Raw genomic sequence first — 19,606 nt, forward strand, 5'->3', positions numbered from 1 at the left:
AGAGACGTTCTGCCTCCATCTAGTGGCTGAAACAGAGAACAACACTCTGACATCAGTTTGTATCGTCACACTTCAGCTTCTTGTTTCATCTGAGCCTCAGCACTGTGGAAAGGTGTGGATCCAGCTCCCAGAGAGCCTCCATCAGGACTGAGCTGGTTTTACTTCCTTTTCTTCTCACCGTGTCCATCACGTCTCGTGCTCTGTCTGCTCGGCCTTTCGCTCTGAGTGACTGCATTTCTTCATCATTTATAACGTGAAGCTCCAGGAGTTTATCCAGAAGCTGGTTCAGAACAGGATCGGAGACTCTTTTTACAAATTGTGTCCGAACCAACAACAGCTTCTCTTCTGGTGGGTCAGCATCCACTGCTGGGACACTGTCCTCTGCTGGGACGCTGTCCTCTGCTGGGACGCTGTCCTCTGTTGGGACGCTGTCCTCTGAAGGGACGCTGTCCTGTGCTTGGAGATCGCTTCCCGGACCTGGAAGATAACAGACGTTTGTTTAATAAACAATGGTTGCGTTAAAACAGACTTAAAAATATTTGTCTGAAATTAAAGTTTTTGTCTGCTCTGTAAATCAGCCCTGTCCTCTGTACCTGTCAGACGAACATTACGTTTCCAGACTTCTCTCCTCTCTTGGTCCTGAACAATCAAAGTCATTGTCTCTGGGATTGTAGCCAGGAAAACTTCAAATGTTGGATGGTAATTTGGTCCATACTTCAAGCGAAATGTTGCACTCTGAAAACCAGTAGTGAAGCGTCACTTTCAGGCCTGATAAAATGTTTATCTCAAACTTTCTTGACAGTTTCCAACATGCAGCCAACATAATTCAGTTGTTAAACATGAAACATGTTGAAGTGACCTGGCTCACCTCAGGCTGTATCTCGAGGCCCTCAGGTTCACAGTGGACACTGTAACTTCGACCAAAGCTGAGAAGACAGTCGGAAGAGAGTTTGACATTCTCAGAGCCTCGCTGTTTCTTTTGAACCTTCAGGAAATATATTTTCTTTAGTTTATGCTCAGATAGTCAACTTACTATATTTTTTAGCAGATGAAATGATGCAATTGTAGAGAAGCGTGTACAAATATGTTTCTGGTAACAGGGGGAAACTGATGGAAAGTAACTAATACAGATTATTAATACGTTTGACTTTTGGAGCCCATTATTTAAAACAAATGTCTTGAACATACGCTGAGTGTGGGGTGATAAGGGAAATGGCTTCTTCATATTGTAAGTGACTACATTATTGTGTGTTTGTGATAGTGACAGAGACAGGGAGGGAAGGGGAAGGCATGCAGCAAAGGAACCAGAGCTGGATTCCAACCCAAGCTGCCACATGTGACAGAGAGCTTTACCTCATCTACCAGGACGTTGTCAGGCAGCAGTAACACATCCAGTACTCGGTACTCTGAGTTCAGAGGTCGGAGGAACAGCAGAACTTGACCCTCTATTGGCAGTGAGATGTTCAGGAACCTTCTAACAAAATCCCAGACCAGACCAAAGGCAGAGAGGTGAGGAACCTTCACCATCACATGAGTGTCTGAGACCTCCAGCGGCTCCAAGAAGCTCATTCCATCATCAGTGATGTGGACGACAGACAACAGGCCGTCAACGCGCAACGCTGAGAAATAAAGCACATGTTCAGCTTTTCTTTACTGATAACTGGTTTATCATTTGTTACCGCTGGAGCTCAGAGAGTTCAGATGAATCTGTTCTTAACATTAGATCAGTCTGGGTGTGTGCCTTTAGCATTATAAAGTCACTGAATGCAGATAGTTTTTACTTGTAGTGCACATGCATCTTTGCAGTGTTACTAATTATTTATTGAGCTTTGAAGACAGAGATGTCTTTACCTTCCTCTGTTTCACAGTGTGGCAGGTGGAGCTGACAGACAGCAGCATCATCTGAACTCTTGATTCTGAACAGCGGCCCTGCAGCCGTCCTGCCAGCTGATTGGACGAGGCTCTCGTCCCATATGACAGTGTTATACTGAAGCTCCGCCTCCTGAGCCAAAACAAACACCAGTCCCGTCAAAGCACACTGGAACACACCTGGACCGGGACACCTGAACCTGTAGGACACAGAGGGACGGTTACAACCAGCTGGTGCCTGCAAAGTGGAATCACTGAAAGGAGTTGAAGTGACAGTTGAAGCCTGTGTGGAGGTGTTTCTGAAGCTGTTCGACCATCTGACATGTTGTTCTGATCGAGCATGATGCCGCCTCAAACACTGAAAGGAGGTGAACTGGACTGAAAGAGTTCAACTTTCAAATATGTCAGTGCTGAAAGGAGGTGTAGTGCAGGTTAGTGTGTAGGAACTGATGGGAGGTGAAGTGTATGTTAGAGTGTAGGAGCTGAAAGGAGGTGAAGTGTAGGTTAGAGTGTAGGCACTGAAAGGAGTGGGCTTGGTTGAAGGTAGAAGCCTTCTACATTTTGTGATCTGGTTACCTGTATGAAGTCTTTCCAGACTCAGTCAGCAGTTCAGGTGTGAAACTGAACTTTTCCTGAAATTGAAAAAGGAACAAAGAGTTAATTAGAAACGTTGAGACGGGAGCAGAAACTGGACACCAACTCTTCCAGTTATGTGCAGGAGCTATTTTTGGTTTATTGTCTTGAATGCATTTTAAAAACTGGGTAAAATACACTTTTTATGACTTGTGGTTTTGATTGTTTCTCATTAGCGATTAAAATGTATGTTCTCATCAGAAAGTCTTGCTCTATTGGAAACTGATATCATTTCACATCAACTTTTTCCATTGTGTATTCTCTCTGTTGTAAACATAAAAGCAGAAACTTTCAAACTAAACCCAGTGTGAAGCATCAAGAGAATGAGCTTATACTCTTTAGTAAGTCTCTGAATCTGTTAATGACAAGAAAGCTCTGAAGTTAATTTCTTTACTTGATATGTCCGTCTGATATTGTCCTGTTTTCTTTCTCTTTATATTTGTATTTGATTTATTTCTATATACTTGTTTTTGTTTTTTCAATGAGATGGAAGTATGCCTTGTTGGTCTTTACTTCTTATATTGTTCATAAAGCTGATGGGAGCTGATAGGAACCTCACTGCTTTTCTTTCTGCTCCGCTTGTACACTTTACTCTGTGTCATCATTTCACTATAATTTGTCAAAAATATATAAAAATACATGATAAATTATTATTATTATTCAGTAAATGATCTTGCATGACAGCAGGAGTTTCTGATGAAGAGGAAGGATCAGAGAGCGAGTCAAAAACTGACGTTTGTATTGAGAGCCTCTCCACACACCAGCTGCTGCTTGGTCTTCTCTGGATCATCAGGACACAGCGGATCCTCTTCATCCACACCCTCCTTCCTGCTGTCCTCAGACTCATCCAGGGTTGGGTTGGACGTGGACGGATCTGGTGGGTGATTAGAGCCGTCAGATGGACAGAAGACACAGCAGATGACAAATACACGTTTGGACTTCCTGATGACCAAACATTCATAAACCTGGAACAACAACGTCCCAAGTTCAAGGTGATCAGAGCCCTTTGTAGCATGTCTTTGTCCCAAAGTCAACATACACAAAAAACATCACGTTTAAGCCAAGGTCAAGTCCTAAAGGGGTCGATTCCAAGATAAGGCCGAGTCCATTCAAAAAATTACATCAAAATTAAAAAGACAGACTGAAGACATCATCTTTCCCAACATTTAAACCAGAAGAGAACAGAAGTAAAGTTCTGCTCTGGTTACTGGGATCAACCAGTGCTATAAAACACAAAACAGCCAGTCTTTACTTGTGATCCTGCTTTAATGACAGAATATGTTTCTTTAAGGTGTTACAGTGGCTTTTACTCACGTCCTTCATTTCTGTCAGGTGGAGCACTGAATACTCTGTCATTCACCCTGAAGGGAGAAACACAAATACAGCAGTTATCTGATGAGTTAAATAAATCCTCAGAATCACTCTTCTTCTGTACTTTATTTAATGTGTCAGGTGATACTGAGACACCTGGATGAATATGATTGGATGTCACTGGTCAGCTGGTGGCCAACAAGCTGATGGATGAGCTGCTGATCGGTTACTGAAAATGTGACTTCAGCCTGAACAAACTTCATGCTCCAATCTCCTCTCACACCTTCAGCTCAGACTCAGCAAAGCATCACTGCGACTGGAAATACTCTGACTGGATGATAACTGTTTGTTTGCAAAATACCACCTGAAACCAACACATGGGTCAACAGTACGGACTGACTCCAACCCTCTACTGACCTCAGCTCTCTCAGATGGGAGGGGTTGGACTTCAGAGCTGAGGCCAGAGAAGCACAGCTGATCTCTGACAAACTGCAGCTCTTCAATCTGAATAAAGAATAAATGGTGTGACTTTGGAAGACAAAGTTCCTGCTTGAAATCATTCATTGTTTGATAATGTGTTCAGAGGGGTGTTCCATCAACGTGGATTAAGGAAAAGCCTGGCTTAATATGATACGCCTAGCTAATTTAAGTGAGAGATGCGTTCCATCAAAGTGGTTTGTGTGACTCCCCGCTCAGTAACCATGGTAACTTACACCACTGAACTAGCCTGCTCAGGGGCAGGCTAACTGTCGAGCTTACTTTAGCTGTGTGTCAAATAATTCCTGACGGGCGGAAACAAAATCCCAAAAGTCATTTCCGACACGTTTCTGTTCGCATGCGCGTCACTTTTGTCATGTCCGTGCGGAAAGTTTAGACTTTTTAGTTTAGACGAGTTTTTTTATGTTACAGTCTGGTTTAGACCTTTTTTCTCACAATTTGACGAGGCATGAATTTATATACCTATTTCAGTTAATCTGTTGTTTAAATCATGCAACTTTTGTTTTGGAGTAAACCCTTTATTTGAAAGCTAAACATGTATAATTTAAGAAAAGTGTGTAAAAGTTTTTAGTAGTGCTTTATTTATTCATTTTGTTCTAGCAGTTAAGACAACAAAAACACTTTAAATGCATTCTAAACCAGGACCTTCTGCTGTGGTAAAATGTTTACTTACATCATTATGTAGTTACTGTATCTCCAATTTAATTATTCCATTTTTAACTTTTTGTCTCCATATCGAGTTTTTGGTTTTCAGTTCCCATAAACATATGACGCTTGCGGATCGCGCGGACATCCTGTAAAAGAAAACGTGTCAAAGAGTAGGCTTAGCTGATTATGTAGTTGCCAATTGTTATTTAATTTTTCAGTTTCATCATTGCTTGCTGGAGAAGTTGTTCCAGCTGTGTCCTGCAGCAAGGTGCATGGTTATACACAATCTGAAGAATGAAGATACAGCCCAAACATTATTACGTTTTCACTTGTCCAAGTACTTTTTTGGCTGTTGAGATCTAACAGAAAAATTAATACAGGGCAGGGTTACTTCCCCCAGTTAGGCCAATTTACAGTAAATTAATTTTAGTTGTGAGTTCTCCGAACTTAGCCTACTCCTAACTGTGAAAATACAGCTGTCATTATCCATCCTACTGATAATATAACCACTCTTATTGTATCTAGTGATTTTATTGATAACTTATTAACAACTACAACACAATAAGTAGGCTTTAATTACTCATGCATTTTATCAGTCTGCATTTTTTTTAACCATGCCATCTCCCTGCCTCTGTTAATGGGAGCAGTATTGTCTGTTATATTTATATTCTTCATAAAGCGTATATAAGTGCAGGTCCATTTAAAAAATTTTTTGCTACCGATGCTGCGTTCATCGGTGTGTGAATGAATTCCCAATGGTGGCAGGTGGCACCGTTTAGGGTAGCCTCTGCCACCAGTATGAATGTGTGTGTGAAAGGGTGAATGAGCACAGTCTGTAGTGTAAAGCGCTTTGAGTGGTCGCAAAGCGACTAGAAAAGCGCAATATAAGTGCAGGTCCATTTACCATAAAGCTCCAACAGCATCGTTTGCTCGGCCACCGAGGAAAAAACAGCGCTGTTTTTCACTTCTTTTTGTGACTATCACTTGATATTCATCATAAAGATCCTTCAGCGCTTCTTCTCACCACTTTTTGAGACATCTTATTGGCTGCTACCGGCTGTTCCACGATCAATTAATACAGGCTGCTTATATACTCCGCGCTGGCGCACAATGCCGGCTTGTATAGCCTGGGTTGAGTTAGCGTTGACTAGACTTGGCTGAGCTGCGTTAGTGGAACGGCTTTAGCCTCAAGTGAAAGTTGGTGTTAATTGTAACCTTTAGGCTTTCTCAATGAAGCTGCGGTTTATTTAGCCACGTTGATGGAACACCCCTCAGACCTGAAGAAGCTTATAAAACTCCAAACAGCTGAAGTCAACAGGATGCAGGTTAAAAACTGTAAGATAGAAAAAGATTCATTAATATTAATGACAGCATGTTATCGGTCTGTCTGTTTGTCTGTCTGTCCATCTTTATAGTATAATCTTGATGTAACTCCATAAATTGTTGTAAACATTAAACAATAAATATTACTGTTATTTTGTGAAAGTTGAAATAAAGATTCTTTATGTATTTATTGTATTTATGTACAATCTTTATCATGACGTGTTAAAAACATGTGGGCGACTGTTAGATGAAAACCAAGTGTTTCAGAGGTTCAGAGTAATTGATCCAGTGGAGGATTTTTCTTCTTATATTCAGGTTTTAAATGTGCAGCTCAACACTGCTCTGCCACAGTCAATGGACTAAACCAGTGAAGAAGGAAACAGACTTTAGCATTCAGATCCTCAGTGTGGATCAGTATAATATCAGCCTTATGTCAACACAACTTTCACATCATATTCATCTCAGCACACAAGGAAAACATAGTGTCTGACCTCAGAGTCTCCAGTCTGCAGTTTGGACTCTGCAGAAGATCACACAGCAGCTTCACTCCTGAATCCTGCAGCTTGTTGTAGTTCAGCTCCAGCTCTCTCAGATGGGAGGGGTTGGACTTCAGAGCTGAGGCCAGAGAAGCACAGCTGATCTCTGACAAACTGCAGTGACTCAATCTGAATAAAGAATAAATTATGTGACTTTAGAATACAAAGTTCCTGCTTGAAATCATTCAGTGTTTAATAATCTGTTCAGAGCTGAAGAAGCTTTAGAATGAACAAATCTATAAAACTCCAAACAGCTGAAGTGAACCGGATGCATGTTAAAAACTGTAAAATAGAAAAGAGCTCTCATTATTATTAATGAAAACGTGCTGCCTGTCTGTCTCTCTGCCTGTCTGTCTTTACAGTATAATCTTGATATAACTCCATAAAATGTTGTCAACATTAAACACTAAATATTGTTGTTATTGTGTGATGGTTGAAATACAGATTATTTATGTATTCATTGCATTTGTGTACAATCTTTATCATGAGGTGCTAAAAACATGAAGGGGACTGTAAGATGGAAACCAAGTGTTTCAGAGGTTCAGAGTGAATGATCCAGTGGAGGATTTTTCTTATTATATTCAGGTTTTAAATGTGCAGCTCAACACTGCTCTGCCACAGTCAATGGACTAAACCAGTGAAGAAGAAAACAGACTTTAGCATTCAGATCCTCAGTGTGGATCAGTATAATATCAGCCTTATGTCAACACAACTTTCACATCATATTCATCTCAGCACACGAGGAAAACACAGTGTCTGACCTTAGAGTCTCCAGTCTGCAGTTTGGACTCTGCAGAAGATCACACAGCAGCTTCACTCCTGAATCCTGCAGCTTGTTGTAGTTCAGCTCCAGCTCTCTCAGATGGGAGGGGTTGGACTTCAGAGCTGAGGCCAGAGAAGCACAGCTGATCTCTGACAAACTGCAGCCGTCCAATCTGAATAAAGAGTAAATGATGTGACTTTAGAAGGCAAAGTTCCTGCTTGAAATCATTCAGTGTTTAATAATGTGTTCAGAGCTGAAGAAGCTTTAGAATGAACAAGTTTTGAAAACTCCAAACAGCTGAAGTCAACAGGATGCAGGTTAAAAACTGTAAGATAGAAAAAGAGCTCTCGTTAATATTAATGACAACAGCTGTCTGTCTGTCTGTCTGTCTGTCTCTCTTCCTAAGTCCATTTGTCCTTATGGGGCAGGGCAGAGGTGCTAAAGATGAACATCCTGCCTAGATTAATCTTTTTAATCTCTTCCGTCCTTTACATAGCATTTAGCATTTAATGCCAGATTCCCTTTGATGTGGGGACATCAACATAACAGAATCCAAGGTAGTTGGGAGTGGTTGGAAGAACGCATTATAAGGGACAAGAACAAATTAATTTCATTGTCATCACTGTGGTACCATCCTGTTCTACCAAAAATAGATAATTGTATTATCAGTCTGTCATGTGACATCATTAAAAAAGTTCATAAAAAACTGGGAATAAGGAAGACTGCCTTAGCATCATGTCCACTATGGCACAATACAGCATTCAAAGCAGCAGGGAATCCATTATCAGACCCGGTATGGCAGCAACAACATTAATGTAATCTCGCAAATTGTAGAACATGGGGTGATTTTGTCTTTTGAGGAGCTCAGAAAGAGGTATAGTTTAAATGCCAATGCTTTCTTAAAATGTGCACAATTAACATCAATATTGTCAAAGTTCCCAAGAGAATATTTGGAGTACAATGTACAAGGTTTAGTATCGCACAGAGGCATGGTCTCGGGTCTATATAAATTATTAATATGCTCCTCCTCAAATCCTAATGCCCACACTCAGTTACAGTGGGAACAGGATTTAGGGGTCTCATTAAATTCAAAAGAGTGGGAAAGAATATGGAGGGGCCCGGCAGCCATTTCTAAATTGGTCAGATTGAGAGTCATACAAATGAAAATTCATCATAGAGCATATATCACACCAGCAAGAATGAAAAAATAGACCCCAGCTCCTCTGACCTCTGTTGGCATGGGTGTGGTCAGGTAGGAACTCTGACCCACATGTTGTGGCATTGTCCGGCAGTTAAATCCTTCTGGGAGGATGTGGTCCATTCAATGTCACTCATGCTGAAGATGGAGCTCTGTCCCTGTCCTCTCATTTGTTTGTTGGGGTACGGGGCTGCACCACTCAGGTCAAAGAGAGATAGGAAAATAGCAGGCCTAGGCTTTTTGGTTGTTAAAAGAATGATTTTGATGAATTGGAATACACGCAAGACGAATTGTTTGTCAAAAGAAACATGGTTACTTGAATTTTTTGATCTCCTTGGAATGGAGCGAATGGCCGATTTGATGAATGATGATAATTTTGGAATAAATTGGGAACAAGCTATGGGAATTATTATCCCCATTATTATGAAGAGTTCCAAATGTGAGATGAGGAAGGACTCTGTAAGAGCCCACTGTCACATTGTCACCTTGTTTCCATGTAAATTAACTTGAAAATGATTATGAAATTAACATGATTTTGTGTTTGTAATTTGATTTTGTATATGCGTGTGTGTATATGTGTGTGTGCATGTATGCATGTCTTGTGTTGTTTGTTGTGGTGTGTTTTGTCTGATTTATTTTACTGTGGTTGTTTGTGGTTGTATTGTGTCTATCTTGTGTTGTATAGTAATAAAAATGTTAATAAAAAATAATAATAATAATAATAATAAAACAAAATAATGTTTTCGTGCTGCACAACTGCGCCAACTAATCTCCTGGTGTGATGAGGGATATGTATCTTGATGGAAAGATATTCAAATGTCTACATTAAAATACCCAATTCAATAAGAAACAGAGACCCCCACTTATATAAAAGATCATAGAGCATAATTTCAACCCAGTGATATCCTTTACTTTAGATATATGGTATTCCACAGTGAAACTATTAAAAACAGGAAATGGGACTATTAAAATGGATTGCATTGCAAAATATGATGTTATATTTAAATATTGGGCAGAAAAAGGAATTACGGCCACGTCTACAACTTAAAAGCTTTTAATGGATTCTGGAACAGATTCAACATTATATGTTAAAGCCAAATGGGAAAGGGAGCTGGGTGAAGGGATTCCTGAGGGGATATGGTATGATATGAGGAAAACACACCAAATTACACAATCTCTGAAATGGAGGGAATTCAGTTGGAAGAATCTAATTCAGTTCTTCATTATACCTATCACAAGAACTAAAACCAAAAGTAAACTGATAAATGCTCAGCAGCCATGTTGGACATTATGTAACCACATGGATCCAAACCACACACACATTTTTTGGAAATGCACCAAAATACAACCCTTGTGGGGGAAAGTTCCCTCAGTTCTCTGTGATGTTCTGGGATATGTGATTCCTAAACCCTGTCTTGTTCTCTACCTTGGTCATTTGGAGGGCACGGTGCATGAAGGTGACCAGGATTCTTTTGGTAGCTGGGAAGAAGACCATTACTAAGAACTGGCTTAAGTCTGACACTCCAAGTTACAGACAGTGGACGTCCATTATAGAGGACATACTAGTGATGGAACAGCTCACATATGAATTGAAAATGAAAGATGTTTTTTATAAAAAGTTGTGGGAAATGGTTGACATATAAAGGAAGACATGATTAATCAGATGGCCGTAACACTTACTAACATCATTTCACACAGGCTCTGTTCTTTTTGTTTCTTTCTTTATTGTTGACTTTTCTTTCTTGTCTTTTCTTTTTTTCAGTCCATACTATCGTGAGAATGTCTTGCACAGTATTGTCAACACTGAAAACTAAATAAAGATTGTTATAAAATTCCTTAAAATAAAAAAATAAAAAAATAATAAAAAAATGTCTTCACATTAATGTTCAGTAAAATCAATGAAACATATGGACCAAAACATGTAGACATCAGTCAAAGATTTGAACTGAGAATAAACCAAAAGAGGACATAATCTACAGCTTGTGAACTGACCTCAGAGTCTCCAGTCTGCAGTTTGGACTCTCCAGTCCAGCACAGAGCCGCTTCACTCCTGAATCCTTCAGGTAGTTGTTGCTCAGCTCCAGCTCTCTCAGATGGGAGGGGTTGGACTTCAGAGCTGAGGCTATGACTTCACATTCAGTCTCTGACAGCCCACAGTCAGAAAGTCTGTCATGACAGAGAAATGACAAAATGTTATTGTGGAAGAGGACACTTTCTATGTTCTTCATGCAGCTGATGATAAAACCCTTTGACCTGTTTGGATGAACATTGGCTCTTCAAAGGTTCTGCTACTCTGATCTCAGTGTTTGAGATGAAACTAGAAGTCTGATCTCTCTCTCTCAGACCTGCAGACTTTTGTCTTTGTTTCTCTTTAATCTTGTCAGATGAAGGCTTCAATAACGCCGGCAGTCTGTCAGCTGGTCTGATCTCATGTCTGTCTCCACAAAGTTTACATGACACGTCTTCACTAGAAAACCATGTTCAGAACTCAGTGAACAATGAGAGCTGGAAAGAGGATCTCTTTGTTAGCTTCCAACTTCTGTCAGCTTCATTTACAGCATCAGACCTGTACAGCAGTAAATATTTATATCTGTCAATGTTTTGGGACTAAAATGTATTCAGCATTACAGTGAACAAAGTAATAGTTGAATTGTTGTGTCATGTGTATAAGAGATGTTTTAAGGAGTCTGAACTGGACCATTGTGCTCTAATAAACTCATCAGAACTCTGTTATTGGTGGAAGATGTTCATTTCCTGCTGCTTCTCTTCTCTACACCAACCACAGACAGAAAACTACACTTTCTGTCTGTCACAATCTGTCTGCTAATGTGGCTAATGCTAATGTTAAACTTTAGACAGAATGGATTCTTATTCTCTACTTATGCTACCAAATCACTGTTATAGCATTCAGCCTCATCACACCACTGTCACAGTGGCTGCTTCAGTTCATCTGCACTTTAATAAGAAGAATATTAATAAAAATAACAATAATACTGCTACTAATACTAAGAAGCAGAAGATTTTATCAATACAGAAATGGTCAAAAAACGAGTTAACAAAGTACTTTAAAGACATAAAAACTTAATAAGAAATCATTAATTTAATCAGTTTGTCAAGCTTTGACAAACTACAACATTCTCTTCTCATTCTGATATTAGTTCTCAATTCAGACAAAACCAAATACATGATATTCTCAAGAGGTAGAAATATTGTAGAAGATGGTCTACATATCACCACTTTAACAGGTCACAGCATGGAAAGGGTTTCACAATACAAATATCTGGGTGTCTGGTTAGATCAAAAACTCACATTCAGATTTAATGTTGACATAAATTAAAACAAAAAATCAGATACTTCTACAGAAACAAATCAAACTTCCCTCTGTTCTGTAGGAAACGGATCATTCAGGTCTTTTTATCACTTCTGGATTATTCTGATGTTATCTATAGACATGCTTCTGCCTCCACTCTCACCTCACTGGACTCTGTTTATCACTCTGATTCATCACTGCTGACAGTTACTGCACCCATCATTGACTCCTATGCAACGATGTGGGAGGGGACCTTTATCTATGAGACTGGAACTGTTTTAGTGTTTTCAACTGTTTAGTCTGTTGTTGTTTGTTCTTCATTGTGTTTTCTCTCTGTACTTTCCACATCATTGTAAATCATTCCTCGAGAAATAAATAAAGGATAAATGAAAAAATGACAAATTAAATTTATAACCTTCATGTGTGATTATATGAGACACGTTGCACAACCGACTCATGTAATAATAACTCACTGATAACTGTAAAATACTAAGTCCTTCATTTGTTTTAGCAGGTTAGCATGTTTCCTCCATCATCCAAGGGAAGATGAAGTCAAGAAAAATGGAACAATTATGAGAAATAAACAGAATTACAATAGGGTCCTCGCACTTTCAGTGCTCGGTCCCTAATAACTGTGTTCATTAACTTGACAGCTAGAAACAGAACCAGCTGAAACAGCTCAAGAACATCAAGAACAACGTAATGACCACGTGGAACACTATTTAATAATAATACAGGATGTTATTGATCATATCACAAGAACTAAATTATTAATCTATACTGATCTATAATGATCATCACATCTGGACTTACACAAACTTTCTGCAGTTCCTCACAGCTGGAATCAGTCTCTGTCGTCCCTCCCATGATGTGTTGTACTTCTTTAGGTTCAACTCATCCAGAAACTCCTCTGACATCTGCAGCATGTAGGCCAGAGCTGAGCAGTGGATCTCAGAGAGTTCCTCTGATCTGTTCTCTGACTTCAGGAATTCTTGGATCTCCTGATGGACTGAGAGGTCGTTCATCTCCGTCAGACAGTGGAAGATGTTGATGCTTCTGTCAGGAGAGATCTTCAAAGTGTTCATCTCCTTCAGGTTGTTGATGGCTCTCTGGATGACTTCTGGCCTGTTGTCTGTCTGACCCAGCAGGCCTCCTAACAGTCTCTGGTTTGACTCCAGAGAGAGGCCATGAAGGAAGCGGACAAACAGGTCCAGGTGGCCATTTTTACTTTCAAGGGATTTCTCCATGGCTGCACTCAGGAAGACATCCAGAGATGGGTTATCATCATCATCATCATCTTCTTCATCTTCTTCTTCTCCTTCGTCTTCTTCATCATCTTGTTCTTCGTCTTCCTCTTCTGCTTCGTCTTCTTCTTCGTCTTCTTCATCATCTTCTTCTTCTTCTTCCTCTTCTCCTTTGTCTTCTTCTCCTTCTTCGTCTTCTTCTGCTTCATCACTCACGTAGTCATGCGAGAACAGGTAACTCTTTATTTTGTACCAGTCATCCAGAGTTGACCCCCAGTCTGTCCCCAGAAAAGCCCTCAGTACCTCTGTGTTCCTGGTGGTGTAACAGTGGAACATGTAGACTGCAGCCAGAAACTCCTGAACGCTCAGATGAACGAAGCAGTAGACTGTTTTCTGGAAGATCACACTCTCTCTTTTGAAGATCTCTGTACAAACTCCTGAGTACACCGAGGCCTCTGTGACATGGAGACCACAGCGCTCCAGGTCTTCTTGGTAGAACATGATGTTTCCTTCCTGCAGCTGTTCAAACGCCAGCCTCCCCAGCTTCAGAAGAACTTCTCTGTCAGCCTCCGTCAGCTCCTGTGGACTCGTCTCATGTCCCTCATCATACTTCTGCTTCTTCTTCTTGGTCTGAACCAGCAGGAAGTGTGAGTACAGGTCAGTCAGGGTCTTGGGCAGCTCTCCTCTCTGCTCTGTAGTCAACATGTGGTCCAGAACTGTAGCAGTGATCCAGCAGAAGAGTGGGATCAGACACATGATGTGGAGGCTCCTGGATGTCTGGATGTGTGAGATGATTGTGCTGGAGCGCTCTTCATCACTGACCCTCCTCCTGAAGTACTCCTCCTTCTGGGCGTCAGTGAAGCCTCGTACTTCTGTCACCCTGTCGACACACTCAGGAGGGATCTGATTGGCCGCCGCGGGTCGGGAAGTTATCCAGACGAGAGCCGAGGGAAGCAGATTCCCCTCGATGAGGTTTGTCAGCAGCACGTTGACCGATGACTTCTGTGTGACATCAGACACAACCTCCTTGTTGGTGAAATCCAGTGAAAGTCTGCTTTCATCCAGGCCGTCAAAGATGAACAGAAGTTTAGAGACGGCAAGCTTCTCTGCTGGGACCTTCTGTAATGTTGGATGGAAAACATGGAGCAGCTCCAGAAGACTGTACTGCTCATCTCTGATCAAGTTCAGCTCCCTGAAGGAAAGCAGAATCACCACACTGACATCTTGGTTCTCCAAACCCTCTGCCCAGTCCAGACTGAACTTCTGCACCAAGAAGGTTTTTCCAACGCCAGCGACGCCGTTTGTCAGAACCACTCTGATGGGTCCCTGTTGGTCAGGTAAGGCTTTAAAGATGTCCTGGCACCTGATTGGAGCGTCGTGGACGGTCTTCTTCTTGGAAGCTGTCTCCAGCTGCCTCACCTCATGTTGGGTATTAACCTCTTCACTCTGTCCCTCTGTGATGTAGAGCTCAGTGTAGATCCTGTTGAGGAGGGTTCCACTTCCTGTTGCATCACTTCCTTCAGTCACACGTTCACATCTCCTCTTCAGACTGATCTTATATTCATCTAAAACCTCCTGCAGACCACTATCCCCTGTAAGACAATGAAGAAGCTCTAATTATAAATTATAAATTACAAAGATTTTAGAATAAAAAGAGAAGGAGATTTTTAAAATGTAACAAATGCTGCAACACAAGAAGAATCCTGTTTTCAGACATGAAAACATCAGCAGACAGAGGGACAGTCTTACTGGTTCTGGGTCTTTTTCCACACTCTCGACAGGAGGAGTCTCCTGGTGGAGCAGACTGGTCCCAGTATGAGCTGATGCACCGTCTGCAGAACCAGTGTCCACAGCTGGTAGAGACGGGATCCTTCAGGACGTCCTGACAGGAAGCACAGCAGGACGGCTGCTCCTCCTCACAAACAAGCCTCCTCTTCTTCTCCTCCTCCTCTCTGTGGACACAAAGACATTTACTTTGAAAGAAAAACTTTAATGTTATTGCAGTAAAACATTTCACCAACACAGCAGAAAGCTGCCACATCTCCTGAGTGTTTGGAGGTGAAAGGTCGCAGTCACAGACGCCACCTGCTGTTCTGGTTGCTGTCAGTCAGCGTGCTCTCATGGACGCTTCCATCATTTATGATGGAAACAAGATCATGATGCAAAACATTCACGTCTTTATGAAGGACAGTGACAGACGAGTGACCCAGAGTATTAAGAGCCTTCAGACCTGCTGCTCCACATCTGTAGTTACAGCAGGATGAAGACAGACTAACTGCTGCACTGTCAACAAACAGTTATTGCTCTCTGGCTGTCACAGGGTAATACTTTTTTTGTTGTTTATTATTGTTTTTAAAAACTGTTCATGCTTTTCAGCACAAGGTTTTTATTTCATATTTCTACCTGCTACAGAGGCTGAGAAATGTGTCATTTTTCCTTTTCTATGATGTTGATTATAGAATTCTTTTTTAAATCTTCATTAATTTAAGGACAAAGACAAATCTCTACAGTTAAAGTGAAGGGTTTAAGCTTATAAATGTTTTTCATTTCATGTCTCTATCTGCATCAGAGGCTGAGAAATTAATAATAAGGAAACGTTGACATTCTGTGCAGTTTTTCAGGTTTTGGGAGGTTGTTTTGAATCAGTGCTGGGTTTTTAGAGGGACTTTTTCTAGGAGGACTCAGGTCTTAATGGGTTAAAGTCACACAGCTGAATCTAGCAGTTAAACTGGTTGGTGACATGTGCTGCTGGAGGAGTGGAGAGGAACCAGCTTCTGCTCTTCATTCGTTGTGAAAGAAGTAGTTTGAGTAGAATAAGTGGATTTAAAGTGTATAAAAACTGGTGAAGCTGGAGCCTCCTCATATCCAGTAGAAAGAGTCTCTTACTTTGTGTCTGAGGGTCCAGGTCCATCACTGAAGTCTGGAGGAGGATCTTTGGAGCGCTCAGTCTTCACAGACTCAGAGCCGAATACTCCAGACTCTGCTCCGTCCTTCTCCTCCTCCACATCACTCATCTTCTCAAGTCTGACAGGAGAAACACACCTGTCAGTCCTCCACTTCTTATTCATTCACATTTCCTTCATGTGTTTCACAGAGACAGACTGGGCTCAGAAAACCAGAGCAGAGTGCTGCTATAAACCACTCAGAGCTGACCACAGCAGAGTCTGCTTTCATCACTTTTAAACACTAAATTAATTCATCTGAAGACAAAAGTGCAGAGCGCCACACGCTGTGTTAAAGAGAGAAGACAGAGAATAAAATCATCAAGCAGAACTTTTTCAGCGTGTTGTAACCCTGCAGTGAGCTCAGATTCTGACAGTAGAGATAATTCTACTGAAGTCACTTCCTCTCCCCGCCCCACAGCCTCAGATCCACTGACCAACCTCCTCACCCCTCTCACCCATAACAACCAGCAGACTGGGACCATTATCCCCCGTTCTCTTTCCTCGTTGTTGTTGTTGTTGTTGTCGTTTTCTGTTGCTGCTTCCACTGTCCTTACTGTCGTTTATAGTTTTAACATATATACACATATTGTTAAAGAGAGTGTGTTGATGTTATTAGGGCCACCGGGCAATCGCACCAAGCACTGGTCCCATACAGCAATAGCTGTGTGTATTGCACGGATTGTTCGTGTCACAGTGTGTGACATCATCGCTCAGAGTGTAGAGGGAGAGAAAAAATGATCAAAAAATACATTTGAAAACTGCGCTCCAGGTTGCAAATTCCACTCTAAAGAAACAATTTATACATAGAAATGTAGCAAAATTTGTCTTCTCCCTCACAATTCTCTGGTAAAGCTGTCAGAGTTATAGTTTGGGCCTACAACGCACAGATGCGCCACCAACAGCCTCATTGGGTCCCATATTAAAAACGCAGGAAGATTTCTGTAAAAGAAAGATGGAACAGTTTTTTTAGATCGCTCTAACAAAGCTATTTTTTCATTTTTCTTAAAAAAAACATATGTCGACGTTCAGGAAGAACTCAGGACGCTCAAAGTGAAGTCGGATCAATGATAGGTATTATGGTTTTGCCAAAAATGCTTTCTGTTCGAGGCCAGAAATTCCAGTCTGTCCACCTCTGGCTGCTCTCACTAATCCGGAACATTCTACAGCTGCAGTTAATTCTGTTGATTGCTCTGATTGATCCTTTGATCTTTGCTCTGATTACAGTTACAGATACAAGCACACACACATGGGCGTAAGTCCGCACACTCCTCCAGATACACATGCTTCAAACACACACACACACACACACACACACACAGGTAACTATGTGATTTTAATTACACACACACACACACACACACACACACAGTCTTATCTGACTAATCCTTGCTGTCATTCACTGCTCCATGGTCAAAGGTCAGGGCTGTCAGGTATTATACAACAGTTACAACCAGCGGTGGAAGAAGTATTCACATCATGTAATGCAGTAAAAGTATTAATACCTCACAGTAAAAGTCCTGCATTCTAAAAGTATCAGCATCAAAATGTACTTCAAGTATCAAAAGTAAAAGTACTCAGATTGTTCGAAATATTCAGAATATTAATAGATTATTATTATCGATGCATTTATGTCAGCAGCATTCTGCTGTTTAATTATGAAAATACGTATTCACTTTTAATACATTAAATGTGTTTTTCATGTTAAATTTTGACCTGAAAAGTAACTGAAGCTCTTGGCTAAATGTAGTGGAGTAAAAAGTAGAAAATCTACCTGCAACATGTAGTGGAGTACAAGTTACATATGGTGATATATGGTGATATGTATGTTTATATATCCATAAGGCAACAATAATATGTACATAGATATCTCAATGTGAACAGAGCAGTAGAATATAATAAAGGGTTCAAGCATGTGGAAATGGTTTTCAGACACACACACACACACACACACACACACACACAACAGTAAGAGGTGAAAAACAGGAAGGATCAATCCCTCTGTTTACCTTCACTGTCGCCCACACACACACACACACACACAGTCATTTCCTGAACAGGTCGTCGTCGTGTTGAGACATGAAAAACAAGTGATGTTTCAAATATTACAGAAACTATGAATGATATTTGGAGTGAATTCATCAACATGTTTTCTTTCTGGAATAGTTTCATCAGTTTGCTGTGAGTTCTGTCTGTCCTCCACTGTGAGCTCACTGAGGCAGCTTCCTGTTTGTTTAACTGCCAGTAAAGTTCAGTCAAAGTCTCACACACACAGTTTACAGTGTGACAGTCAAATAATAACAATATTAATAATAATAATGTTGATGAACACTCACCTGATCTCTTCTTTCTGCTCTCTGAACCGACGACTGAACACTTCCTCATTTAATCACTCCTCATGATCCTCCCTCTGATTCAGATCTGACGTGTACAAACAGGTACAAGCAGGGCGTCAACACACACACACACACACACACACACACACACACACGTATTTATAATAGAGCAGATATGTAACCAGACATGATCAGTCTAACAGATACTGAGCTTTCTACGAGAATGGGAGGAACAAGAGAAAAGAAAGCCTCTCCTGAATTTTGGTGCACGAAGCTGAACTCCAATCAAAGGAAAAGAAAAAACAGATTTTAAGCCAAAAACATCAAATTGGTACAAAATTAAATATTATATTTAATAATATATATTTACCTTCTGCAGATTACAATAAGTCCTCAAACAGGTGGATTTATTCCATAGGACTCAAAAATAAGATGGATAGGTCCTTCAAAACACTTCAACTTCTACAAACTGCTGGACCTTTTGGTCTTTTATGTACGATCCTGATTCCAAACAAGTTGAGATGTTGTTTCAAACATTTGCTGATTATTTTAGACATAAACTGAAGGAGAGAACTCTACAAAGACGACATATTTAACCTGTTAAAGCCCAGCTGCCTGCCAGTGGGTCAGAGTAGAACCACTTTGTGTTTGACCTAATAAGCTAATTCCTCCTATGTGAAAAGCTTCTTGGCAATAAAAAAGATTTTGTTGTGTTGTGTTTTAGCCTCATGCTAAACAAGCAGAGCTGCAGAAACCTTTCTTACCTTCTCCTCACATTGGCCTCCTGTCTTGTGTTTGACAGAAAGCCTGAGGATGCAGCCACTGCCATCTTGTTCTGGTGACGTCTTTGGAGAGTCAGTGCAGTAGAGATCGAGCGGTGGAGTTCTGCCAACACACCCACCTGACCAACTAGTAGTAGTAGAGTAGTTAGCTGACAACCAGGGGAGCTAACACATAAACATGGTTATCTGGGAGGAGTAGCTAGATGACAGATG

General features: G+C 40.8%; 1 protein-coding gene across 1 annotated transcript; it reads right to left on the bottom strand.

The window, feature by feature from the left end:
- Nucleotides 1-38: 38 nt before the first annotated feature.
- Nucleotides 39-18,663, bottom strand: LOC131962396 (NLR family CARD domain-containing protein 3-like). The gene is made up of 15 exons (XM_059327396.1): nucleotides 18,612-18,663; nucleotides 16,220-16,357; nucleotides 15,083-15,285; nucleotides 12,903-14,925; nucleotides 10,772-10,945; nucleotides 7,580-7,753; nucleotides 6,774-6,947; nucleotides 3,817-3,863; nucleotides 3,237-3,376; nucleotides 2,446-2,501; nucleotides 1,852-2,069; nucleotides 1,354-1,619; nucleotides 869-985; nucleotides 594-735; nucleotides 39-477 (listed from the first exon to the last, which is right to left on the bottom strand). Exons 2-15 carry the CDS (start codon nucleotides 16,345-16,347, stop codon nucleotides 86-88), a joined length of 4,254 nt encoding a protein of 1,417 aa, XP_059183379.1. The 5' UTR covers nucleotides 16,348-16,357; nucleotides 18,612-18,663; the 3' UTR covers nucleotides 39-85.
- Between the last annotated feature and the right edge of the window lie 943 nt (nucleotides 18,664-19,606).

Source organism: Centropristis striata, chromosome 23 (assembly GCF_030273125.1).
Source record: "Centropristis striata isolate RG_2023a ecotype Rhode Island chromosome 23, C.striata_1.0, whole genome shotgun sequence".
In the NCBI taxonomy this organism is placed as follows: Eukaryota; Metazoa; Chordata; class Actinopteri; order Perciformes; family Serranidae; genus Centropristis; species Centropristis striata.